Below are 17,832 nucleotides of genomic sequence, written 5' to 3' on the forward strand. Positions count from 1 at the left end.
GCATAGGAGGCCACGGCTTGGGTCAGGCACACCTTCGTCCTTGAAGTTCCCGTGCTTGTGTTTCTAGACTCTACAGAGGTCTTGGCCCAGGGCAACGTGCCTTTTGATCTCTTGCCTGCTGCTTCCATGCACGCTGATGGTGGAGCCACGCAAGAGGAATCTCTGACAAACTCAATCGTTTCTTGCTGTCACGGTGTTGTGTATTAAAGGTCTACTTGTGAGGGTTCTGCTTTCCTTGACGTTGACTCACAATCCACATCGAAGGCTGCAGTCTTTGATTTTCATCAGCAAGGGCTTCAAGTCCTCTCCAGGAGGCCCAGGCTTGGGGTGAGAATTTAAAGAATGTATTTTTTTGAGGCAGGGCAGAATCTAACCTCTAACAGTAGGGTTGGCTCTGCCTGTGTCTGTGTGAAGTGCCCCTGCGTTCTTTGATGGGCTCTTTCATTCCTACCAACTTTGCCAGGGCATCTACTGTCATCTGGACCAGGGGTTAGCCTACCAGTTGGATAATTATGCCCCCATCCTCCTGGGCTATGAGAAGGGATGGCTAAGGACCCCCAGCTTCACCCTTCCAGGATCTTGCCCAGTGTAGAGACAGAGAAGCCGAATTACCGGACACCGGGCGGGTGAACGTTCGGGGTTGGAGCGAGGAGGGAGGGCAGATGGCCTGGCTGTAAGGATGCGGTGTCAGGTTGTCTAACCTTTGTGATTGTACAGAGGTCAGGCAGGGGACCCGTGACAAAGAGGAAGACTCCCAACAGAAGGGACCCAGTGGGTGCAAACCCACGACTGTGAGTGAAGAAGGCTCGGGGTGGGCAGTGCTTCTGTCCTGCTGTCCATGAGGCTGCTGTGGGTCAGATGCAGCTCGGTGGCACCGGACATCTCACCTGCAAAGGTTCCTTGGTGGCTGGGTGCTTGTGCACTTGGCTGCTCACCGACGGCGCGAGGGCTGACCCCATCAGCCGCTCTGTAGGCAGAAAGACCCAGCGGCCGGCTCCCAGGAAAACTGCGGTCTTGACAGTGGGGAAGGTGATTCCACTCTTCCCTCTAGGGTCACCAGGAGCCAGAGTCCATGGACCACCTAGGTAATGCAGTGTGCTCTCCCAGCTCTCCAGTGCATGGGGGCCACGCTCAACCGAGCACTCAGTGGCAGGTCTGAGTTCCCTCAGAAGTGCCTCCGGAGAAAGGCCGGGCAGTCAACTTCTGGAACATCGGCCACTGAGACGTTGGAGCACAGTGCCGCCCCGGCACACATGGCACAGCCGCGGGTTGGTGGGAGCTGACAGCCACCTGTAACTTTAATCTCTTCATCTCCAAAAAGGGTAACAACATGGGACCATGCAGGAAAGGTGCTTCATCCCGAGTCTGGCAACTATTCAGAGCTCAGGAAATGGTCTTTGTTGCTGTGACCGTTGTTCTTGACAGAAATAGCCATTTGATGGTCCAGTTGAAGGGAAAACCCGTGTGTGTGTGTGTGTGTGTGTGTGTGTGTGTGTGTGTGTCTGTAATACGATGCTATTCTCCCATGGTGAAGTTCCTCAAAATCTTCAGTCTGAATGCTTTCCCTGTAAACAGTTACAAAAACAAAACCAAACCCCAAACTCTGCACGCCTGTCCCTGTCCTGCCTTGGATGGGTCTGGAAGGAGCCGGTCAGTGACTGGTCACAGACCAGGACCGGGAGAAAGCAGCCAATAGGAAGCAGAGTGCCCAGGATGAAGGGACTTGGAGCCTGCCAGGGCAGGGAGTGACACACTATGACTCTTCCTGCCATGACCCAGGAGCGCAGGTGGCACAGTCGGCTGGACGTTGGGCTGCCAACTGGAAGGTCAGCAGTTTGAGCCCCACAGTTGCTGAGGGAAAAAGGTGGGAGCAGCTCTGCTTGGCCCCTGCAGGGCCAGACTCAGAGATGGTGGGGTTTTGCTGTTGCTGTCCATGCTCTGTTTTGTGGATCCTAGTCTCCGTGCCTGTGGTTATGTCCCATGGTGGGCAGGGCCAGGGTGGCACACAGCATCTGAATGGCAGCCTTCCTAGAGAGTATGACTCAAGTTGCCAGCCCACACACCCTCGTGCTGCCTCCTTCAAGGAAGGAACACCCCTCTGAGGGTACAGTCTGCATCTCGAGGCACGAATGCCCAGGCAAAGTTCTCTGCTCACTTGTTCTGGATTCTGCACCTGGTCCAGCTGCATCTGACCTCTGGTTCTTGGGGCTGGAGCCAGCAGTCTATCGTTTGACCCGATTTGTCGGCTTCTGCAGCCTTGAGCCAGCAGCCTGCTGTCTGACCTGCTGATGCGAGTCCATCGGGCCCTGCCACCGCACGAGTCATGGGGGGCTCCAGATTGGTGCCTGATACACAGATTCGGGGACTTGGCAGCCTCTACAACAGCATGATCTCCTTCATGACAGTTCATAAGCCTGTGAGACGGTGCAGCGAATGGCCGACGATGGGAGGGAGAGATGATGTGAGAGAGGATGGAGTGCAACATCCGCTTGGCAAAGTGGGACATTTTCGACATCCTGAGAACCGGCATCTTACTGACCTTTCTGAAATAAATTATTAAGCCCTCCCTCGGAAGACAGTTTTATTTGTGCGTGAATCATTTGGAAGACTATAAACCTTTCTCATACATACCGCAGACATTACGTCTTGCGGTTTTAAATAGCACATCAGATCCACAATCAAATGCTTCCCTGGTGACTCGGGGTCTTCGCTGTGAGCACCGCAGTCTTCTGTGACTTGTCCTGCAGGGCGCTCTCATGGCTTATTAAAGCAGTCTCACATGCTGCCTGGGCACTGGTGCGAGGGGTATAAGATCCATTCATTGGGCTCGATTCTGGAAATGGGAAGAGCAGCATGAGCTGAAGTAGAGACGACCGCAGCACGGGGCATCGCAGGAGCACATGTGATTCACTCAGACATCTGTTGCAATGACCGTGTGTGCACGGCCGCGTCGGTGAGCAAGGCAAAGTGAATTTATGATTGCGTGCTGTCGGAAACAATGTTTGCCAAACAAGATACGGGAGGTTTTAAAATCTGGGGTAAAAAATAACCCATCCCTACACCTAAATATTTTTTCAAAGTGACCACACCCCACAGTTGGAAGCGTACATGCGCGCATGTGTGTGAGGGGTCACCAGTCCATACGTGCCGTGATCTGTGAGGCGGCACCGGCACGTCTGCGTTACTCGGTTCGTTTATCAGAAAGGCTGGTCCGTGGGCAGAGTCGAAGCTCACCGAAAGGGCTTCAACACCCCTGAACGGGTTCTGGCAGGCAGCTTGAGAAACTGCTCGGTTGTTTTTTGAATAACTCGCCTGCCACGTCCCTCTATCAGAAAGCCATGCCACTCCCCCTGCCCACCAGGGACCCGCTACTTCCAGAGATTTAGCTCTGAGAGGCGCCTCAGCCCTGGGCTCGTGGCCTGCTTCTCTACAGAAGGCTAAGGAGAGCGGAGACTTAGCTGGCCGGGTTGATGGCCACCTTGTCATCATCACACAGTGACACCGGGGTGGGACAGACATACCTAGGTGTCTTGGGGTCCCCATCCTCGCACAGAAAAGCCTGGGCCTCTCCCTCTGATCCACCTTGGTAAGTTAGCAGCGGGATCCGGCTCTTCAGAACACCTGGAAAACAGAGGCGAAGGGTGGCAGCCCCATCGGCCCTGGCACTGCACTTGACTTTGGAGAGCCCGCAGCCATCATGGAATGGGGTTACCCGTAGAACACTTGGCGGGGGGTAGCGTACTGAGGACAAGCATGCCACCTTTGATCCTGGGTGAACTTTAGAGCCGGGGGCAAGGCGTCAGGGCTGGTGGCGCTGATATTGGAAGCCCGAGGCAGGGAGGCTGCCCACCACACGGGTTTGAACAGAGGTCCACCTGGCCGGGACACAGGTGCATGCCGCCGTGGTAACGTGTGCACCCGATGTGTGCTCCCTCGCTGAATTGCCACCAGAGTTCCAGGAGACAACAACCATTAGGATCTCCAATTCGCAGGGGAGGAAGACTGAGGCCCAGCGCCCCTGAACAACGGGGACGAAGCCCACTGGGTCTATGGGTCTCACTACTCGCATTCCCGTGCCTCCCTGCGGTCCCACAGGGAAAGGCGGAAAAGGACGGAGGGGAAATTGCAGAGTCTGGGCCTGAAGTCAGCTACTGGTGTCAGAGGAGTCCCAGTGTCAACTTTAGAACTCTCGACAGTGACACTTTTAAATAATAAAAACAACAACAACATGTGTTGAAGTACCGTGTGGCAAGTAAGCCCCAATCCAAACCCACTGCCACCGAGTCAGTGCTGACTCCCAGTGACCGCTCTGGGGGTGTCCAGACTGTGCAGCTGTTGACGGGAATAGGAAGCCCAGCTGTTTCTCCCTCGGAACAGCTGCTGGTTTTGAACTGCCGACGGGGGGGGAGCGCGGCCCAGCACGTAGTCACTCCACCACTGCATCATCTGCCCACAGCTGGGTGAAGGGATCCTTGCTCGACCTCTGGCCTAGGACACACCTTCTCCGTGGGAAGCTACAGAAAGGAACAGACAGCCGGTGACCTCAGGGACCTGTACTGTGGTCCCCCACCACCTGCAGTTGTCAGCGAATCCAGCTAGGAGGACGTGGGGGGAAGAACAGGGAGGCCCCAGATGGAGCCACCTGTAAGTGGGCTCAGCTGCTGACCCAGAGGTCAGCAATGCAAGACCACCCAGAGGCACCTCGGAAGAAAGGGGTGGCAATCTCCTTCCTCAGAAAACAGCCATTGGAAGCCGTCTGGAGCACAGGGACGGGTTCCCACCGGTATGGGATCACTGTGTGGGTGCCGACTGGGAGGCCACCAGGGCTGATGTCAGCAAGGACAGAGCTTGACAGGTGTGCAGAGCATCGTACCAGCAGATCAGGAAATGTGCAGGTGCGCCTACTCTCTGTGGTCTGGAAAGTATTCTGTTTTTGTTTATTGGGAGAAAGTTGTTCTCTGTTGGGTTACTATTTCTCCCGATGGCTTTAAAGACCCCTAACCCAGACTCTCACAGCGCCGGGCCAGGGGTGGGATGCAGGCAGGTGAGGCAGAGGGCGTGGCTCTGGGCACGGGCCCTGGGTTTTGTCCATGGGGCAGCCAGCGCTGTTGGGAGGGGACCAGGCTGTTCTTGCTGCTCAGGGATCAGACAGTGGGCGGGGCAGGTGCTCTGCTCCCTCCTCCTCATGGCCTTACTTCCTCCAGCTCTACTCCCACCCATCCTCCGCCATGCTGGCTGTGGGCAGTGCCCATCCTCCAACATCTGCCTGGCCATGAGGACAACCAAAAGTAGAGTCCCTTAAGGCTTTCTAAGACCATGTTCACACAACACCCAAATCATATTTAGAAAGCAGTTCATTGCCATCAAGGGCATGCCAACTCATAGCGACCCTGTAGGACAGGGTAGAACTGCCCCTGTGGGTTTCTGAGACTAACTTGATAGGGGTACAAAGTCTCGTCTTTCTCCCTTGGGGCGGCTGGTGGTTTCAAACTGGTGACCTTGGGGATGGCAGTCCAACTCCTAACCACTCCATGGCCACCAGGGTTCCTATCAAATCATGTACAGCATCCTATTTCGGTGCTGCGTTCCAGTCTTTAGCACCTTGTGCTGCGCGTTAGACACCGAGCTGCTGGCTGCAGGGCCGGTACTGAAAACCCACCAGCCGTCCCGAGGGAGAAAGAGGAAGCTGGCTGCCTGACGTCTCAGAAACCCGATATAAGGTCACCATGAGTCGGAAGGGGCTCGACCGAGGTCAGTGGGCGTGACACATGTGAGATGAATGTCGGTGGCTTTGGCACATTGTCAGGAGAGACCAGTCCCGGCAGGAGGACATCGAGTGTGGTAGAGTAGAGGGGTAACGAAGGAGAGGAAGACCCTCCAGGAAATGGGTGGATGCCGTGGCTGCCACCAAGGGCTCAGGCATGGGGGCCACGGGGAGGACAGCGCAGGACCGGGTGGTTCCTCCTGCCGTGCACAGGGTCTCTAGGGGTCAGAAGTGACTGGATGGACTAACACCACCACCGATGAGGGTCTGCTCTGTGCTAGCGTGGACAGCGGTGGCCTCCTGGGGGCTCTGATGCACGGTGATCCCTAAGTTTTGGAACACGCCTGGGCTCCAGAGGGTTTCCTAGGGCTGGGTTGATCTATCTATCTATCTATCTATCTATCTATCTATCTATCTATCTATCTATCTATCTATCTATCTACCTACCTACCTACCTACCTACCTACCTACCTACCTACCTATCTATCTCTTTTGGGCATGGATCACCAGACCTTTCTTCCCAGCTCCTTAGGTGGACTTAGCCTTTTGGTGATCAGGGGAGCACGTTCCTAGTTTGCCACCCCGTCATTGGACAGGAAGGGTCACCAGGGAGCCAGACAGGGTGGGGTGGTAGGGGTGGGGGTGCCATGAAGCAGGACACCCCCTCTGAGAACAGACCTCTGGAGAGGAAGAGGGAGTGGCCCCTGAGTTGCCTGCTCCTGAGCCACAGGGAAGGACTTTGCTTGGATGGTGCTCAAGGCAGAGGAGAAAGGGCTGGGCCGTTTCTTCCTTCGTTCACGTGTTAGGCTCCAGGTACATGAAGAACCGAAATGATTTTCACTCTGACTTGCTTTGTCCAAATGCAGAGGAAGCTTTGTGCATCTCATCACAGCAAATCCCAACCTCTACAATACCAGCGTCTTGGTGGCGTAGTGGGTTATGCATGGGACTGTCAACCACAAGGTCGGCAGTTTGAAATCACCAGCCGGTAAAGAGTCACAGTGTCAGGAACTCACGGCGCAGTCCGATACCCTGTCCTCTAGGGTCACTGCGAGCGGAACGAGAAGCCCATGGAAGGAGCCTCATTGGCTGTGTTGTTAAACAGTCAGCTGTTAACCTGACAGTGTGCAGTAGCAGCCCCCCCCCCCAGTGGCTCCCTGGGAGAAAGAGATGGCCCGCTAAATCCTATGAGGTGGTCCTACAGGGTTCTTGGTGACTTGGGATCTACTGTAGGGCACTTACAGGCAACCCAAGTCTGATTATGGGCAAGCCTTGGTTCCGAATGAGCTCAGAGAGGAAGCGTGGGCAACTGTAACCACCACCATCCAGCCATGGGAGGCTGGCCGCCGTGGCACATACTGGACACTGGCCGTCTGCATCCTCACTCTCTGACAACATGGCTCTTTGCCACAGCGGTTGGTCCCTTGATAGCACCCCCTCTGTAGAGGGTCCCAGGGTGCAATCCTGGCCGCCCCCTCTCTGTCTTCAGCCCCTTCCTCGCTGATGTCATCCAGCCTCCTAGCCTTGAGGTCCATCAAGATGCCAACCACCCTCCCATTCATCTTCTCAGCCAGACTGCCCTCCTGACCCCAGCCATCCAGCATGCGCTGCGCCTTCCTGACCTACACTGACTTCTCCCCTTGGGCAGCTCGCAGGCTCCAGCCAGCACTCGGGCTCACCCACCCAGTCTCCCCATCTCAGCTGCTGAAACCTCTGTTAAAACCACACCCAACTGCTCACCCCAGAGTTACAACAGAGAACTGTGCCACAGGGTTTCTGGGGCGGTCTCCCTCACAAGGAAGCCCCCCCCCCCAAGCTTTCCACCGGCAGCTGCAGCTGGGCTCAGACGACCACATTTCAGCTTAGTCCTTGGTGCTGTCCACAGGGTTTGACCGAATCCTTAACGCAACCCCTGACCGAGATCTGCTGTGCACGACTGTCCATCTGAAGCCATGTTGACACCCCCCACTTCCAACATGCTCAAGCGGCAGCCACTTCTCACGCCTTCCCCTGGACTACCCATTGTCTGCATTGGGGTTCCCCTGAAATCCCAGCCTGGGACAAAGACTTGGGCCCTGGAAGCCCCTGGAAGGGCCCGGTCCTTTCTATCCTGCAGTGAGCACCTTCCAAGCACAGCTGAAGGAAAGGGGCATGAAACTAGAGCCAGGAAGGAGGGAAGCCGGGCAGAGGGTGGGTACATGTGCAAGGTCATTGACCCCTAGCTACGGAGCTCAGCCCCACGAAGTCCTGTGTGGCCCCCAGAACTCTCCGTCCACAGGACAGGAGACCGTTCTTTTTCTTCATTGGTTGAGGGATCCCTAAGGCTAACCCCACCCTTCCTGAGCCGAGTGGGCCCCATACAGTTTTGTGTGTGTGGTGTGTGTGTGTGTGTGTGTGTGTGTGTGGCCCTGGAGAGCACTGGTTTGCAGGTCAGCCCGGCTCAGAACGTCACTCCAGATAGATGCATCTGGAACCAAGGTGGGTGTTAGCCTCATGCCATGGACACCACTCCAAGTGTCCCTGAAGCCTCATGGGCAGGAGCCTGGCCCCTCTCCTGGGTCCACCTCGGCTCAACCGCAACCTTGTCAACACAAAACCAGATGATCCCACTTCCAGGAACATCAGCTTGTCTGACCTCCCCACCCCCAGCCCACAGCATGGCTTCCCCTCTCCCTCCCTCCACGACTCACTCACGGCCACAGATAGGACTGCCCCTGCGAGCTTCGGAGCCTGTAACTCTTTAGGGGAGTAGAGAGCCCCGTCTTTCCCCCGAGGGGTGGCTGGTGGGCTTGAACTGCTGACCTTGACCTTGCTGAGGTTGGCAGCCTAACAAGTAGCCACCACTCCGCCAGGACTCCCATGACTGGTACCTGCTGGCAAACTTCTGTTCTATGGCCCGTTCTAGATAACGTCATATGAGTGGGACTGGATCCTACACTGTCTGCCTGTCTTAAGTTGACGTCCTATGGTAGCATCCCCTCTGTCAAGGGCAGGCCTTGCTGCTCGTCTGTCCCCCGGGGGCCACTCAGGAGCCTAGGGAGTATCTGGCATCCAGTGGGTGCTCTATAGAGGGGGCTTGATACACGCTGAGCGAGTGAGATGGATTCTGTCCAAACCACTGTCTGTACAGGTACCCTTTCTTGAAGGCCCCACATCCCCAGGAGGACCTCTGGTGGCAGAGTGGGTTATGCCTTAGGCTGCTAACTGCAGGCTCAGTGGTTCAGATCCACCAGCCACCTGGCAGGAGAGAGACGAGGCTTCCTGTCCCTGTAAAGAGCCAGTCTCAGAAACCCACGAGGGCAGCGCTGCCCTGTCCTATCGGGTCTCGGCTGATGGCAGTGAGTGAGTGTGAGTGTCTACACCACAGGGGTGAAGGGTGTGCTGTCCTGGGTGGAGTCCTCCTTAAACATGCAGGGAAAAGACTTCTCTGGGAGCCACAGAGGGACCCAGAAGGACAGGTGGTGGGAAGCAGGTTCTGATCACTGGGTGTCCAGGTTATGTCTGAAGGGCACCCCTACAGCTTACATTGCCACACCTGCAGCTCTCCCAGTCACCTGGAACTCCGGGGGCCCCAAGGGGCTGAGGGAGCTGGCCTTGCTCAGTGGGCCATGAGGGATGTCACTGTCCAAGCTCTTGGACCCCTCTGTACCCCGTAACCCTGCAGCCAGCCCTGGTGGTCCAGGGCTGACGTGGGGGGCTGAGAGCAGAAGAACAGCAGCAGGTGCACAGGAGGGTCTCAGGCTTGGTGGTCCTGGGTTCAAAGTCCAGTTAATCACTCCTGCCTCGGTAGCTCCCCAGGACTCTCTGAACCCCAGTCTCATCATCTATAAAATGGGGAGCATCCTGCCAGCACCAAACAGCTGTTCTGAGCTTTCTGGACAATGGCCTACATGTCCCTGGGTGCCCGGCAGATGTCCACCCACGTGGACTCCCTCCAGCCCCTGCTCACAGAGGCCACCTGGGGACCAGGGCTGCCCTCTGCTGGCCCACCTTGCTCCACGGCCTCTTCAATGAGCTTCTCGTGCAGGTCCAGGGCTCTCCGGTCCACGACCATGGACACCTTCTTCCCCAGGGCCTGCAGGAAGGCACCCAGGGCCAGGGTGCCCGGGGGACCATCATTCTCTTCTGGGGGCTCGTGGGTGAAGTGCGTGGGGAACCCGGTGGTGAGGAGCACGGAGCTGGCGTGGGACAGCGACAGAGAGGCCCGCAGCAGCTCATCCTGGCAGAGCAGGTGGCCAATGCCTCGGCTGCCTAAAATGACAGACAACAAACCGAATGTCATCAACGGAAAGGCTTGTGTTTACAGTAGAAAACTGGGCCGATGCGGGTTTGGTTTCTTTTGAGGGACGGGACTGAGACGGCGAATCATTCTCTGAGCGCCCCAGGGCTGCGACAGGAAGAACTTGGCTTCAGGCTGGGAGGGAGGCTCGTGACCAACCCGCGTTACGCAGATGACACACGCTGGCTAGTGGAGATCGAGGATGGCAGCCGTCAGTACAGATTGCACGTCTGCGTAAAGAAGTGCCCAGCCTCACAACTGGACCGAGAGATGGTGGCATGGTAAGTGGAGAAAAGATGGATGTGGTCAGGGAGTCCATCTTGCTTAGATCATCCATGCTCCGGAAAAGCAGCCGTCAGGAGGTCACGTGACACACGGCACGGGGTCAATCTGCTGCCCAAGACCTGAGCGCGCCGAAAAGCAAGGAAGCCGCTTTGAGGACTAAGGTGCGCCTGCCCCTCCCATGCCTGTGAAAGGTGAGCGCTGACAATGACGGGCGACCGAAGAGGAACTGATGCTTTTGAACGGCGGGGCTGGCACGGATATGAGGAACTGGCACGGGCGGTAAGGGTACGGCCAGAATGCTGCTTGGAAGCAAGGAGGGTGAGGCTTGGTCTCACGTACTCTAGACAGGTGATCAGGAGAGGCCGGGCCCTGGACAAGGACATCATGCTTGGTGGAGTAGAGGGTAGACCTTCTACAGGATGGACTGACGTGGTGGAACAACTGTGGGGGTGGTACAGGACCGGGGTTCCTCCTCTGTTGTACCAGGTCCCCGTAAGTCGAACTGGATGGCACCCCATGACAACAGCACTGAAGGGGTAGAGCCGTGAAATGCTCAGTTGCTAACCTGAGGTGGGCAGTTTGAACCCAGTCAGAGGTCCTGCCGGTCAGAAGGGCTGGTGATTCCCACCTAGGAGACCCTGTGCGGCAGTTCTGCTCTGTCCTATGGGGTCCAATCTGCAGCACCCAACAAGAGGGAAGGGCAATGGGTGGGGGTGACCAGCCTCTCTCACACTGAGGTGCGGCCACAAGACCATTTCCTCTCCAATTAGACGTGAGGGGACATGACTGGCGCCACCTCAGGGCCTGGCCAGAAGCTTCCGTGTGCTGCTCCTGTGGCTGAAACATCGACAGCTGGAGGCCCCTGGGAAGTCACGCGATGGAGGTGGGTGCAGAGCTGCTGGGTCCCTGAGCCGACCTCTGCCACCCCTCACCAGCTGCCTGCCCTAGGTCCACCCTGTGCTGATACAGGGAGGAGACAAGAACATCTGCTGCACTTCAGCTGAGCCTCTTGCGGTTCATTTGTAATCACAATCTAGCCTGCCCGCTGGTATGAACAGCATACTCGGCTACTAGCTGGAAGGTTGGCAGTTCGAATCCAACCAGAAGTGCCTTGGAAGAAAGGCCTGGCGATCAATCTACTTCTGGAAGAGCAGCCGCTGAGGACACCATGGAGCACAAGTCCTTTTCTGGTTGGGATATTTATCAGTGCCTATTTATGGACAAGTTGAGTGTTAAGCTCTAATAATTCCAGACACCTGTACCTCTGGTTATATCCACGGCCTCCTGGTAAACAGACCTGCCGCCTGTGACCCAAACCATGCCGACCTTCTTCCTCATTCTGGTCGCTCAAAGAGTTCGAAGGCACCAGACCTTTGGCAAGAAAACGAGCACCTTGTGGGGCGTCTGTCCTTGAGTTCTCGTCTGAGAACTGTATGAACTCTCCCTTTCAAAGGCCTGCTCGCCTCAGGAATGGAGAAGCAGGTCTTCTTCCTGCCTGCAATCACCACATTCTGTTTACTTTATCCTGGAGAGGTGGTGGTCGTGGTCACGCTCTGGAAACACTGGGACTCATTCCTGAACACGGGCCAGGGCAGGTTTCCATTCTTGCCGATGCCCAAGCGCTGGGGCACAGCAACGATGCGGTTAGTGGGGGAGCCATGGCAGTGACTCTGGAGCACAGTTGTATTCCGACACACCTCAGGTCACCGAGGAGCCCAGCCCTGGTGAGACAGGTGATCAGGAGAGGCCGGCTCCTGGAGAAGGACATCATGCTTGGTGGAGCAGAGGCGTGCTGGGTTGCTAAGTGAAAGGTCAGCAGCGAGAGGGAGAGGGAGAGGGAGAGGGAGAGGGAGAGGGAGAGGGAGAGGGAGGGGGAGGGGGCGGGAGGGAGGGAGGGAGAGAGAGCAGGAGGCTGGCCACTTCCAGAAAGAGTGCCAGTCTCAGAAACCCGCATGGACAGTTCTACCCTGTCCTATAGGGTCGCCGTGAGTTCTGGTTTGGGTTGAGGTCTCCGTGAGTCTGGATGGACGAGAGGGCAGACGGAAGGTTACGGCATCCAAATGAAGTCCCTCCGGGAATCCTCCAAAGGAAGAGCCGACGACCAGGCTCAGGGGCAGGCATTTTAGCAGAAGGCGTCCCCAGAAACGTAGTCAGAAGGTGGGGAAAGAGGGTGAGGAAAGGGGGAATAGACACACACACACACACACACGCACGCGCTGTGTTAGACTCTGAACACAAAGCCAAATATCAAACCCACTGCTGGCTCAGAGAGGCCCCGGAGGACAGGGTAGAAATGCTTCTCCCGGAGTCTCAGAAGGCATCCGTCCGTCCATCTCTCAGGGGACAGACAGCCTCATCTTCCCCCGCAGAGCAGCTGATGGCCTCAAACTGCCGACCTTGCCGTTAGCAGCCGGTGCACTCAACTACGAACTCTTCACAAGCGCACATGTCAGGAGAGGGGCCGAGGCCGAGTTTCAGAAGTCTGCACTGTGAATGCGTCCGGCCGGGAGCGCCGGATCCTTGTACAAAACGCAAAGCAAGGTGGTCGCAGGTGACTGACCTCGCAGCCCAAGCTGTTGCCGGGGCCCAGGTTTTTCGCATCCCAGAGAGAGAGAATGACGAGGCATCTTTGGGATGGCACTTGATCAAAGGCCCGCTCAGGGCCGGTGAGCCGCTTCTGACTCAGAGGACACAGGAGCACTGGAGCCTGGGCAGCCGTCCTGGAGGCAGATGGCCACCTCTTTCTTCCGCACTCCGGGGCAGCTGGGCCTCGACCCTGCATGGGGTCCTCTTTGAAACCACGTGGAGCAGAGTTGAGAGGGAGGGCTGCGGCTGTAGTTACGGGGAGGGGCCATGGGGACAGTTCTGGCTCACAGTGTGTACCTGTACAACACACCACGCAGCCCGCCTGCAGCATCCCCTCATCGTTCTTCTGCCTGAGCCCACGGTGACAGCCCCTAGGTCAGCCCGTCTGCTTAAGGGCCCTGCGCTTTTTTGCTGCCCCTCTTGAGCAAGCATGATGTCTTCCTCCAGGGACCCATGTCCCCCGACAACACGTCCACCGACACAGACATCACACATGAGGCAACACTTGGGATCTAGCCATCTGAGAGGTGCCGCCTCCCCTGGGTCCTGACAGCCAGGTGCACACAGAGAGTCACCGGGCTGCCGAGGGTGCGGAGAGGTGGGAACTCTCCTATGCGGCGGTGGGATAGCACAACTGTGCAGCCATGGTGGGAAGGGCTCTGGCGCTTCCTCGCAAGATTGGGAATGGGAATTCCAGAGGACCCAGCTATCCCTTTGCTGGGTAGATGCCCGAAAGCAGTAGAAGCGGAAGCGTGGATAGATGTGTGAGCCCATATTTGTCAGCACTGTGCACAGTCTCGGGAAGATGGGACGGCCTGCACACCCCCAGGGCAAGAAAGGCTGGAGCAGTGGTCCTCCACCTTCCTCATGCCGCAACCCTTTCATGTGGTGATGACCCCAACCATGAAATCATTTTTGTTGCTATTTCATAGCTGTAATTTTGTTACTGTTATGAATCGGATGACCCCTGTGAAAGGGTCATTTGACTCCCAAAGGGGTCCGGACCCACAGGTTGAGAACTGCTGGGCCAGAGAGACCCTGGCGCTGCACCCCAGGGAGTAAAGCTGACGCTGAGAGAGCGAAGCCCCTCCTGGTGTGGGCGGCCATGGAGCGCCCCACGCTGAGTGAAATCAATCCAGGGGACGGATACGGTACAAGATCACGGTTCACAGGGAAACAAACAGGACAAAGCTTCAAACCCAAACAAACTTAGTTACGAGGGACACGGCAGGGCAGGAAACATTCGGCTGGAGGGTGGACAGGTGCTTACTTGGGGGAAAGGGAGGACAGACTTCTAAAAGACGGAGAAGGGAAACCAAAGTGGGGTTGAGGGGGTGGACACGAGCTATGACAAGTAGTTTAAGTTGTTGAATACAAAATTGATGATCGGAGAGGGAACCCCACCAAAATCTCACACAAACACACACACACACACACGCGCACACACACGCACGCACACACACGCACACACACTCACACACACGCACACACGCACGCACGCACGCACACGCACTCACACGCACACACGCACGCACGCACACACACGCACATGCACACGCACTCACACACACACGCACACGCACACACACTCACACACACGCACACACGCACGCACACACACGCACACGCACACGCACTCACACACACACGCACACGCACACACACTCACACACACGCACACACGCACGCACGCACACACACGCACACGCACACGCACACACACGCACACACGCACGCACGCACACACACGCACACGCACACACACTCACACACACGCACACTGCTACAGCAGACTACCTAGGGACACAGGAAGATGCTCATAATATAAAGTGGGGACCAAAGCCCTAAGAGATCATCACAGGATGTTCCCTTATTGTTTGAAAATACGCGCATATGTGAAGCATGTGTGTAGCTATGTATGCACGTGGGTATGCACACACGTCTCAGAGTGATCCTATAGGACAGGGCAGAGCGGCCTCTGCATTTCCCAGGCTGTCAATCTTTAGAGAAGCAGAAAGCTTCACCTTTTTCCAGCGGAGCAGCTGGTGGTTTCAAACTGCTGACCTTGTGGTTAGCAGCCCAATTTACGATTCACTGAGTCAGAGTAGATTCTATGGCAGTGAGTTAGGTGCATAGGTATATGTGCATTTGTGTGTACACACACACACGCATACACACACGTACAAAGCAGCTCACTGCCATCACGTCAATTCTGACTCACAGTGACCCAGGAGGACAGCGTAGAACTCCCCCTTCGAGTGTCTGAGACAGTGCGTCTTTCGGGGCGTAGAAAGCCCGGCCTCTCCCCTGTTGTGAGGGGCAGCTGGTTCCCACACGTAGCGACCCTGCGTACAGCAGAATTCTACACGCTCATGTCTGGTGTCTTCCTCTCGATCGCTCTTTGGTTTGAGTCCATCGATGCAGCCACCGTGTCAATCCGTCTTGTCAAGGGCCTGCCTCCCTCTCTCCCAGGTGCGTGTTTATGTAGATATGTGTGTGTACATACGAGGGGCACCCCCCCAAAAAAAACCAGAAGAAAAGTTCTGCTGGGTGGAGCTTTCTTAGTACACATTTTTCCTGCCAGACAAGCATCAAGCAACTCGCTCTGAGTTCGTGCACCCAGTGGCGTCACCTGGAAGGTTCTCTCTGGTCACAGTGAATTTTTTGTAAAAGCAGTTTTGCTACAATCCCTCCCCTTTTTTGTGTGTTTTTGTTTTGTGATGATCGATTTAAGAGAACAGCGTGCAGCTGTGAACTTTTGTTTCCTGCCTGGGAAAAATGCCACAGAAACCTCACTCTGGACGTTCATCCACTTCTCGAATGTATGAAAATGTCCACCCGTTATGCATTTGGAGTTCTTCCCACCAGGTCAGACTGTTAATCAAGGTTTCCATATAGAGGTTCTGAAAAGATAGCATAACAGTGTGTGGCAAAAAAGGCTTGATTTGTGGCAGATGTGGGGGCAGGAGGGCTGATTTTACCACCATGACAATGAACTTGCTCAAATTTTTGGCAAAAAACAGCCTGCCTTTCTTGCTCCACTCACCTGATCTTGCTCCATGGCACTTCTTTTTGTTACCATGAAAGAAGAGGGACAAGAAAGGACAGCAAATTAATGACATAGAAGAGGCGAAGAAAAAAAGTGAGGGAGGTGCTGTCAGCCATCCGCACAGATGAGTTTGAAAACTGTTTCCAAGAAATGGAGTCAAAATCTGACAAATGTATTCAGTGTCATGGAGAGCACTTGGAAGGTGATAAGGTTTTGTTAAAAAATTAAATATATAGCTTCAAAAATAATTCTGATTTTGGGGTGGTACCTCCTCATGTGTGTGCGCTTCAAAATCCCATCATCTTTGAGTTCCATTTCTCCACGAGCTTTCTGGAAGTGCCTCCTCTATGTATAGGTGCGTACGCACACATTTCATGCTGGCTGCTTGTGAGGGGACTCTGGGTGTGCTTGGGGCCTCTCTGTGCATTTCCAGATGCTTCTACAAGGAGCAGGGACTACTGCTAAAGAGGAAACGCACAAAAGCATCTATAAAGGAACAAGGAACTTCAATGCGACTCAGTCGGCTGGTGTTGTGGGGCCCGGAAGGGCAGGAGGGGATGCGAGCCCAGCCCTGGGCAGGCGGCCGGCCAGCTGCTCTCTGAGGTGCCCCTGACACAGCCGACTCACACTCGTCCTGCGCGTGCAGCTGGGCATGGGTACTGAGCAATCTGTGTTCCAGGTCCGTACCCCTCAGGCTGCCCAGTTGACATGGATGGCACGGTGATGATGCATCTTCCCTCTGGGCCTTGGGCGAGGTCAGGGAGGGCAGCCATCAGCCTGTGTGCGACGCTTGTGAGGAAGACGTAGGCAGATCGCCTCCCATCCCGGGAGACCTTCCCCTGAGGCCAGGAGCAGTCGGGCTGCTCCTGCAGGTTCCAAGGCTGGTCACCTCTTCTAAAGAGGCAGACTGCCTCATCCCTTTCCCTCGCAGCGGCTGGTGGATTTGAACTGCCCACCTCTTGGTTAGCACAGGAGTGCTTTGACTACTGCGCCTGGGCTTACTGGGTGAAAGGATGAAACAGGAAACAGATGTGCTGCAGAATGCATGGAGGAATGGATGGACGGACGGACATGTAAGCACAGAGCTGCGCCCTGCGGCTCAGCAGCAGTGTCTCTGCAGACAGCCTACAGCTGGGGCTGCACTTGATCCCAGCCCCAGGGGGACAGATTCAGGCTTTTTCAAAGGCTGGTCGCCTGCCAGGCTCCTGGCCACAGCAACAGCCAGCATGACACAGGGCACCCAGCCCAGAGGCTGCTCTTTAAATAGCAAGGACACAAAGTCACTGTCAACAGCTTGGTCGGAGCCCCGTGTCTGGCCCAGAGAGCTGGCAGCCCCCAGCAGGCCTCAGAGCTTGGAGGGGGGTGAAGGGGTGCCATCGGACATTCAACTGCTCACAGAGGATGGCGAGGTATCGATTAGACTCATACCCACTGCCGTTGAATGGACTCACAGGGTTCCCCATGCTGTAGACGCAGGGGTTCTCAAACTACGGCCTGTGGGCCACATGCGGCCCTCCGAGGACATATATTCGGCATGCCGGGTGTTTTTGCCCCGTTTGTTTTTTTACTTCAAAATAAGATATGCACAGTGTGCATAGGAATTTGTTCATAGTTTGTTTTTTTAAAAAACTATAGGCCGGCCCTTCAACGGGTCTGAGGGACAGTGAACTGGCCCCCTGTTTACAAAGTTTGAGGACCCCTGCTTCAAACCATGGTTAGGAGGCCTGGTGGCGGTTGTGGTTGCTATTTGCAAGGTCAGCAGTTCAAAACCGTCAGCAGCTCCTCGGAAGACAGATGAGGCTTTCTACTCCTGTAAAGATCCACAGCCTCAGAAACCCACAGGGGCAGCTCTAGTGCGCCCCATGTGGT

At 55.9% G+C, this 17,832-nt stretch overlaps 1 protein-coding gene across 2 annotated transcripts in view; it reads right to left on the reverse strand.

Annotated features, from left to right (window-relative positions):
- The window catches only part of DGLUCY (D-glutamate cyclase), a 103,081-nt gene that overhangs the window by 19,312 nt on the left and 65,937 nt on the right, over positions 1-17,832 (reverse strand). For both annotated transcript variants that reach the window (XM_075530778.1, XM_075530779.1), the window contains exons 8-9: positions 9,755-10,015; positions 3,522-3,621 (exon numbers count right to left, since the gene is read on the reverse strand). In XM_075530778.1, the coding sequence (XP_075386893.1) occupies positions 3,522-3,621; positions 9,755-10,015 (361 nt within the window). The remainder of the gene's footprint in view (positions 1-3,521; positions 3,622-9,754; positions 10,016-17,832) is intronic.

Source organism: Tenrec ecaudatus, chromosome 14 (genome assembly GCF_050624435.1).
Source record: "Tenrec ecaudatus isolate mTenEca1 chromosome 14, mTenEca1.hap1, whole genome shotgun sequence".
Lineage (NCBI taxonomy): Eukaryota > Metazoa > Chordata > Mammalia > Afrosoricida > Tenrecidae > Tenrec > Tenrec ecaudatus.